This window comes from Pseudopodoces humilis, chromosome 32, assembly GCF_049639895.1.
Source record: "Pseudopodoces humilis isolate 2021_Gansu_Grassland_sample_001 chromosome 32, ASM4963989v1, whole genome shotgun sequence".
Taxonomy (NCBI): domain Eukaryota; kingdom Metazoa; phylum Chordata; class Aves; order Passeriformes; family Paridae; genus Pseudopodoces; species Pseudopodoces humilis.
The window spans coordinates 1,789,422-1,797,944 of NC_142231.1; the positions used below are offsets into that span (position 1 = coordinate 1,789,422).

Sequence of the window (8,523 nt, forward strand, 5' to 3'; positions counted from 1 at the left end):
ACGGAAACTGGCCGGGATTAACGGGGAGGGGCGGGAGGGGGGTCTCAGCCTCCCCGGGCACGCTCAGCCCCCCCCATCCCCTCACCCCCACCTCAAGGGCCCCTCCCATGGCAAGTGGGAGGCGCTGGGGTGAGGGGGTGGAACTGGGGGTGCTGGGACAACTGGGGGCACTGGCTGGGAGGGATGGTGGGACTGGGGGAACTGGGGGGAGCTTGTAACATGGGGGTGCTCTGGCTGTATGAGTGGGGGGCTCAGAACCGGTGTGAGGGGCCTGGGGGAGCAGGGCTGGAGACCCCCCCCCATCTTTGGGGTCCAGCTGGCCCCCAGCCCCTCTTCCTTGTGGGGGTCCTGGCCCCAAGAGGTTCGCCTCCTGTCCACGCCAATCCCAGCACACCTCACCCCGGTTCGGGGGGGCCCTGCTCCTGCCCCCCCATCAGAGATGCCGACACACATTTGGAGCTGAGCTGTTTATTGGGGTATGGGGGGACCAGAGACCCATAGACCCACACATTGGGATGGAGCAGGGGGGCAGGGATGACCCCCCGTGGGGACTGAGGGGTGCAGAGACCCCAGTGGGGACAGGGACAGAGGATGTGCTGGGGGGCCGAGCCAGGGTATTTACAAGCAGCAGCTGGGACCTGTGGGGGGGGTGGTCACAGGGCCCAGGGGGTCGTGGGGGGGGCCCGAGGAAGTCCCCAGGGGGTGTCCTGGGGTCTCGTCACTTCTGCAGCCGCTTGATGCGGGCATCGATGTCGGCAAAGTTGTCCTCGACGATGGCCAGGTTGTCCTTCATCGTCTTCTGCACCTGGGGGAGCAAGTGGGGATGGGGTGATGGGGGGCAGGTGAGGACCCTGGGGCCAGGGGTGAGTGGGGGGCCAGGGGGACCCACCTCAGCCAACAGCACCGCGTTGTCCTTGAGAGCCCCCGCGATCTCCTGCTGCGTCGTGTCCAGGTGCACCAGCACCTGCCCGAACTGGGTGGCTGGAGGGGGACACACCTGAGTGCTGGGGAGGGCAGTGACTCCCAGTGGGTGTCCCTGAGCCCCCCCCGCCCTCACCTTGCTCGTGCAGGTCCCGCAGGGTCACCAGGCGCTGCACCACGTCGGGCAGGGCACTGGCCACAGCGTCCCAGCTCTGCAGCGTCTCGTACAGCTGGTGGATCTGGGGGGCAGCAGGGGGGCAGCAGATGGGGGGATCAGCGCAGCCTGGGGGGATTGTTTTGGATCCCCCCGTGGCCTCTGGGCCCCACAGCCCATACCTTGCTCTGGGTGTCAGCGTCCTGCACTGTGGCCTTGTGCTTGGCGATCTCGTTCACCTTCCCAAGGACGCTCTGGTGTGGGGGAAGAAAGAGACCCCAAATCCAGCAGTGGGCCCCCAAATCCAGTAGTGTTCCCAATTTCAGCAGTGTCCCCCAATTTCAGCAGTGCCCCCCCAGTGCCCCTCACCTGCAGCCGAGCCTCCACCTGGTCCAGCACAGCCACATCCAGAACATTCACCTTGGCCTGCAACACCTGCACCGTGTCCTGGGGAGGGGGGACAGGTGAGGAACAGTGCTGGGGGCGGGGGAGGGGTGCTCCCAAACCCCCCTTGCCCAACTCACCATGAGGCTGGAGCCCTTCAGCCCCACCAGTAGTGGGTTCTGTGGGGAGAAACAGTGTCAGGGGGGCAGGAGAAGGCAGATAAAGGATGGGGCAGGAGGGAGGCAGGGCAGCCCCCTCACCTGGGAGCTCACCTGGCTGTCAGGCTCACACCTCATGGCCGCCTCCAGCTGTGCCAGACGTTTCTCCAGCTCTGACACCTGTGGGGTTTGGGGTGAGGTGCTGGGACTGCAGTGTGGGGCCGGGTCCCAGGTGTGCTGCTCCCTCACAGGATGCCCCTGGGGGCAGCAGCCCCCCACTCACCTTGGCAGACTGGGCAAACTGGTCCTGCTCTGGCCTCCAGTAGAGCTCGAAGGTGACGGCATCGCCGGCAGGGACAGGGCCCCGCGCAGGGCCCTTCCCCGGAGTGCTTTTGCTGCACTTGGCCACCTCCAGCTGCTGCAGCAGCCGCCTGGGGACAGGCAGGAGGGGACAAGCTGGGCAGGATCCCTGTCTCAGCCCCACAGGGATGCTGCCACACCCCCCTAGGGTCCTGTCCCCCACTCACTTGGCCAGGGCACCCTCAGGGTCAGCGAAGTCGACGGCGGCACCAGGGCCCAGCACCTTCTCCAGGTGGGAGCTGAGCAGCTGCTGCTTCAGCACCTCCACCTGCCTGGCCAGGGCCATGGGCGTGAGCTCCTCCTCAGCCCCCGACTCCTTCACCGAACTCTGGGGGGACACACAGGGCCCGTGTCACCCCAGGACACACTCTGGGACAGGTGGGAGCTCACCTGGGGCAGGGGGCTGCTCACCTGCACACCCAGGTGCTCTGTCAACCTCAAGCCCTGCCCCAGGACAAGAGGGAGCTCACCTGGATCTGCTCCACATCCCGGAGCAGCTCCTGCACCTCGTGCTGCAACCGCTGGAATCGCTGCTGTGGCGTCTCCTTGGCACCAAGACCCTCACCCAGCTGTGGGAGAAATGTGTCAGGTGGCTCATGGTGGGGCTCACACGGGGTCAGGGCAGCTCATGGGATGTTGAAGGGGTCATGGTGCTTCAGGGGTCTCAAAGGGGATCAGGCGTCTCATGGGGTGCTCAGAGATCTCACAGGGGGTCAGGGACCTCACTGAGTTCAGGGGTCTCAGACAGCTCAGGGGTCTCATGGGGGCTCGGGGTTCACAGGTGCTGGCAGCACCTGGCACCAAGCAGAAGGAGCAGGTGAGCCCTGCAGGGACAGGTCAGAGCAGCCTCAAGTGACAGAACCTCAGGTGGCACCTAAAGAGAACCTGATGGGGTCAATGGGGCAGGGCAGGAGCAACCCAGGAGAGTCCTGAACCCACAGGGAAAGGGGCTGCACTGGATCTCATCTTCCTCCTAATGGAGCTCCCCATCTCTATCCTCACGAAGCTCATCTTCACCCCCATGGAGCTCTTGGGCTGGCATGAAGGGAGATGGCCTGGCCTGATGAGCCAGTGACCAGACCTGGGGACACAGGTGTCACCCCCCCTCCAAGCAGTCCAAGAAGGAGCCAGGTGACCCTCAGTCACCTTCTCCCCTTTGACCCTGGGTGACAGGGACTGCAGCCCACCCTGAGCCCCCTGTGAGGGTCCTGAGGAACCAGAGGAACCAGGACAGCCTGGGGAATTGTGGTGACTGAACTTCACAGGCTCAGTGAGGGGACAGGCAGGACCCTGCTTGGTGAGAACAGACCCCAGCACCAGGACATGGGGAGGAAAAGTCCTGGGGATCCTGGGGGACATCCAGCTGAACTTGAGCCAGCCAGAACCATCCTGGGAACCCCAGGCCCACCCCCAGATCCATCCTGGGACCTCAGCTCCATCCAGGACTTGCTGACCAGTGCTCCCTTGAGCACCCTCAGGGACCCGTGGTTGGGACAGGGACTCCCAGCACGGCAGACTGGGATGGACTGGGCAGACCAGCATGGTGCTGCCATGGTGCTGGTGGAGCTGGCACATGGCTCCTGTGAGGCATGGCTGGGGGCTGCAGCAGGTGACCCCGGGGGTCCCATGGGACCTGAGGCACACAGGGGTGTCCCTGGCAGTCCCAGGGAGGAGGGGGTGCCCCTTGCCCACTCACCATCTCATACTCTCCAGCCTCGTAACCTGTCGTCCGTGTCCGGCCGATGCGGTCAGAGAAATCTGCACGAGGGAGAGCCGAGACCCAGCAAATCATGGGGGGCTCAGCCCTTTGGGGGTCCCCTGGCCCATCCTCAGCCTGCCCACCCCCTCTGAGCCCCCCAGCTCACCCACACCCTCGGTGCCCAGGCGCTTGTCCCGGAACTTCTCGTAGGCAGCGTTGGGGTTGATGATCAGGTGCTCCACGCTGGTGCTGCTCAGCTCCTCCTGCACACGGAGCCACGTCAGGGACAGGGACAGGCACACGGCGCTCCCCAGACTGCCACCACCACCCCCAGCACACACAGGGATGGGGATGAGGGGCCCCAGGGCTGCCACCTCCCCCAGCACACGGCGTGGGCAGGGATGGTGGGGTGCTGGCCTGGTCCTCCCCAGGACACAGGCGCAGGCCCCCAGTACAGCACCCAGTGAGAGCTCTGCTGGCAGTGATGTGGCATGTCCCCAAGAGTCCAGGGTGGGGACATCACACCCCCACACTGGCCTGGTCCCATGGGGAGGTACCCTCAAGAGTCCAGACTGGGGACGTTGGACCCCTGGCCCAGTGTGGGGACACCAGACCCTGGCTTGGCCCAGCATGGTGACACTGGACCGTGGTCCAGCCCGGCCCAGCAGGCAGGGGTCCCCCAGGGGCCATGTCAGGACTCTGGACCCCTGGCCTGGCCCAGCCCAGCTCAGGGACTCCCGAAGTTCAACCTACCCCAAACTGTGGAACATTCCAGCAGCCCCTGGGAAGGACCAGGACCCACCGCTGGTCTCTCCAGGGTGACCCCTGTCCCCGTGGGACTGTCACTGTCCCCGAGGTGTGTTTTGGCAGGACAACCTCCTCCCAGGGAGACCCCCGGCCCCCTGGGGCTGTCACTGCCCTCTGGCTGCCTTTCAGGCTGATCTCCCCCAGGGAGCCAGGGGGGTTGTAGGGCCCCAGACCCCCAGACCAAGGGGCCATGCCCTGTACCAAGCAGGGTGGGCACAGCTGTTGTGTCTGGGCTCCCCTCACTCCCTGCTGCCATCAAGGGGGTCCCCAGCTCAGCAGGCTCTGGTCCCAAAGGACCCCCATGTGGCCCCTCTCCAGCCCCTCCCGGCTCTGGCCCGGCTGGTTTCAGGGAGCCCCGGTTTGCTGTGGGGAGTGAGAGCGGCGGGAGCAGCGCTGGCAGCGTTAGGGGGCTGCGGTGGGTGGCAGCGGGTGACAGTGGCTGAGGGACAGTGACAGCGGCCGGGAGACGGGCGCTTACCAGCTCCTGGCGTTTCCCAGAGGTGAGAAAGTCAGAGCAAGGTTAGAGAGGGGAGAGAGAGACAAAATCCGCGTTAGAAGGTCTAGCCCGGGCCCGCCGCCCCCCGAGGGCTGGGGACCCCTGCGGGATGGGCACCCCCGCGGGACAGGGAACCCCATGGGATGGGGACCCCCGGGGGTTGGGCACCCCTGCAGGATGAGGGGCAGTGGGACAGACCCGGGGCAGCTGGGGATGGGGGCAGCAGCCCTGGAATGGAGCAGGATGTGGCCAGAGTTTTGGGGAGCGCCCCATAACTCCCCCCAGGAGCTCCAGCTCTTCCCTGGAGGGGAACGTGAGTGGAGCCAGGGGCTCCCCCCCAGGACCCCAACTGTGACTCAGTGGGACCCCAGGGCCCCCAGGGAGCCTCTGAAGGGCCATGAGCTGCCCCAGCCCAGCAGCCGCCTCATGCAATGCTGGCAGCAGCGAGGGGGCTCAGCATGGGCCCCCCAACACCCAGGCAGTGTCCCCAGGGCAGTGAGACCCAGCCCGGGGGTCCTTGGGGGTCCCAAGGCCAGGAGGGCAGTGCAGGCAGCAGACAGAGGATGCAGAGGGCAAGGCAGAGCTGGGGAGGGGCAGCAAAGGGCACCCCAAAACCCCCAGTGCAGCAGGGGGAGCCCTGAGGGAACAGCGCCGGGACCCCCATGCACATGCAGCAGTGCCCCCCCCATGCACCCCAAAGCAGGGCCACGCTTACTTGTGCAAACTGAGTCCAGGCCAGGCGGGAGCAGGGGGGAAGCGGGGGGAGCCCTGGTCAGTTTGGGGGGCTCCCTGAGTGGGAGGAAGGACCCCTCAAAACCCCAGAGCTGGTGAAAGGCTCCCCGAGGCAGGGGGGGCTCAGGAGCCTCCAGCCCTCTCCCCCTGCCACAGCAGGGGCCACATGTCACCTCATGACTTTGTGTCCACTTTAGGCTCAAACCCCTGTTTCAGCCCATCTTGCTGCTCTAGCTCTCACAGGGGTGGGTCTCTTTGACACCCTCAGGATTTGGGGGTACCTGGTGGGCCCCTGCTCCATGCCAGGAATCTGTGCCAATCTCCCGGACCCCAAAAGCACCAATGGGACCAATGGTAGAGGGTGGTTGCACCCCCAAGGCCTGGCAACCCCCTCACTGGCTTGGGGAGCACTGAGTCACCCCTTGGGCTGTGACCCCTGAACCCCCATTGTTCTCCCCATGCCCCTGGGGGTCCTTTCTGCCATGTGGCGCCAAGGACAGACCCCTGTGTGCCCCCATCCCTGTGGGTCCCTCGTGCCCCTTGAGGACAGAATCCAGTGTCACCCCCTGGGCCCTGGGGGTCCTTCAGGCCCCTTGATGATGGAGCTCTGTGTCACTCCACACTCTGGGGGTCCCCTGAGCCCCACAAGGATGGAGCCCTCTGTCACTCCACACTGAAGTCCCTGCACAGCTGCCCCCAAGAATGGCTTTAGCCCAGGCTAGGGACCCCCCAGTATTCAGAGCAGGTTTAAGGGGTCCCCCTTGATCCTCTTGGGGTGGGGTTGGGGAACTGGCAGCCCCCTTCCTCTTGGGGGCAAGGACAGCAAGGACAGGGACACCCAGCCTGTGTGGGCGAGGCTGTGTCCTGCTCTTCCCTTCCTGCCCCCCAAAGCACAGCCAGGGTGGGGGATGGGGGGAATACGTGCCACTGTAGGGGACATTGTCACCGTGGGCAGTACACGTCACCGTGGGGCTCTTTGGGACTGTGGGAGAACACTGTCACTGTGGGGGGACATTGTCCCCGTGGGGGTGAAGTGTCACTGTGTGGGATGTGGTGCTGCTGGGTGTGTGGGGGGTGGGAGCCGGTTCCCTGCCATGCTGCCGGTCCTGGGGGGGTCCCAGGGGGTCCCAGGGGTCCGGTCCAGCTGTTGCTCCCCCCACTGGCCAGGCCTTACCGCCTCGAACTCGGCCTGGTCATCCTCGGGCAGGTCACTGGTCTCGTACACATCGGGCTCGTTCCGGGCCTGTGGCACCATGGGCTGTGCTGGGACCCCCACCCAGCCCTGACCCCCCCCAGAAGCTCCCTGCCCCCCACACCTCATCCCCATGGACATCTCCGATGTGCCACTTCTCTCTCTGGACATCGCAATGTCCCCACACCCCTCGCTGACTCCCCCATTCCCCCTTCAAACACCCCAATGTCCCCCCAACATCCCCGACTCTGCCCATCCCCTGACCTCCCCCAGTTCTGTGTCCCAATTCCCACAGTCACCCCAAACATCCCGGGGTGCTCCCAGCGCCCCAGGGATCCGTGTTCCCCCCACGACAGACCCACAGACAGGCCCTCCCTGGCACCTCCCTCACCCAGAGCTCCCTGGCACCCCAAGCCCCCTCCCCAGCCCCAGCTCCCTCCCATTCCTACAGACACCCCAAATGTTGCCAGCCCCCACAACCCCTTGACCTCTCCACTCACCCCCAGATCTTTTCAGACTTACAACCCCTCAGATCCCCCAAATCCCCCTGGTGCCAGACTCCGTCAGTCACCCCAATCTCAGACCCCCCATATTGACTTGATCCCCCCAGCTCCACAGCCGGCCTGACCCCCTCAGCCCCCTCAGCTCACCTCAGGCCCCCCCGGACCCCCCGATCCCCTCGGACCCCCCCGATCCCCACAGAACCCCCAGCCCCCGCCAGTGCCCACGGATTTCTGAATTCCTGCGGATTCCCCCCGGATCCTCTCACCATCCTGAGACACCCCTGCAGCACCCTCAGATCCCTTTGACCCTCTCTGACTCCTCAGACCCTCTCAGAGCCGCCCTTCTCCGACCTCCTCAGCCCCTCCATACCCCGCAGGTCCCCTCACTGTTCCGAGACCCCCTGGCCCCCTCAGCCCCCCAGATCCCCGCAGTTCCCTCAATCTCTCTCAGGGCCCTTATCCCACCTGAGTCCCCCGACCCCCCCAGCACCCCCTCAGACCCCCCGATCCTCCCTGATCCCCCCGGCCCTCCCGATCCTCTCAGACCCCTCAGAACCCCCGGGGCCCTCATCTCCTCAGACCCCCTGAAGCCTCCTACACCCCCTCAGACCCCGGGCTCCTCCCCGGCCCGGTCCCTCACTCACGATGCCGGGCAGGTCGGCGTACTTGGGGTCGGCCATGGCGGGGGGCGGTACAGGGGGGTCGGTATTGGGGGGTCGGTAACGGGGGGTCGGTAACGGGGGGTCCCGGAATGGCAGCGCAGGGCCGGGGCGGGGCCGATCTCGCGAGAACGACGCGGGGCGGTGCGAGAGGTGAGAGCGCAGGGGCGGATCCGGGGGCGGGGCCTGGGTGGGCGTGGCCTGACGGGCGTGGCCGGGGCTGGTCTGGGGGCGGGGCTTTGGCGGGCAGACGGAGCGGGGGCGGCACTGGGGGGACAATGGGGTGGGACAGGGGACACACGGACTGGGCGGGGGCCGCGGGGGGTACAAGGGGGACACACCGGGGGTGACCACGGGGATACACTCGGGGGGGAACGGGGGGCGACACAGGGGGGGCACAGAGGGGAACACACGGGTTGGGGCACGCGGGGACACGCACGGGGACACACGGGGGCACG

General features: G+C 66.3%; 1 protein-coding gene across 2 annotated transcripts; it reads right to left on the reverse strand.

Moving 5' to 3' along the window:
• Positions 1-465: 465 nt before the first annotated feature.
• Positions 466-8,167, reverse strand: DCTN2 (dynactin subunit 2). 2 transcript variants are annotated; one of them, XM_014260617.2, is made up of 14 exons: positions 8,051-8,167; positions 6,886-6,954; positions 3,843-3,939; positions 3,674-3,735; positions 2,448-2,546; positions 2,145-2,305; positions 1,901-2,048; positions 1,732-1,797; positions 1,600-1,638; positions 1,445-1,522; positions 1,258-1,329; positions 1,058-1,160; positions 890-981; positions 466-805 (listed from the first exon to the last, which is right to left on the reverse strand). In XM_014260617.2, exons 1-14 carry the CDS (start codon positions 8,084-8,086, stop codon positions 719-721), a joined length of 1,209 nt encoding a protein of 402 aa, XP_014116092.1. In that variant the 5' UTR covers positions 8,087-8,167; the 3' UTR covers positions 466-718. The 2 variants fall into 2 exon arrangements, with proteins under 2 accessions (XP_014116092.1, XP_014116091.1); XM_014260616.2 differs by having other exon boundaries at positions 1,720-1,797.
• Between the last annotated feature and the right edge of the window lie 356 nt (positions 8,168-8,523).

Excerpts from the sequence above, each read along its gene's own strand:
- DCTN2 (XM_014260616.2), bottom strand. The coding sequence starts at position 8,086 with ATGGCCGACCCCAAGTACGCCGACCTGCCCGGCATC. Across the intron at positions 1,798-1,900 it reads AGTTTGCCCAGTCTGCCAAG|GTGTCAGAGCTGGAGAAACG; the intron begins GTGAGTGGGGGG and ends CAAACCCCACAG. Across the intron at positions 806-889 it reads ACGCGGTGCTGTTGGCTGAG|GTGCAGAAGACGATGAAGGA; the intron begins GTGGGTCCCCCT and ends TTGCTCCCCCAG.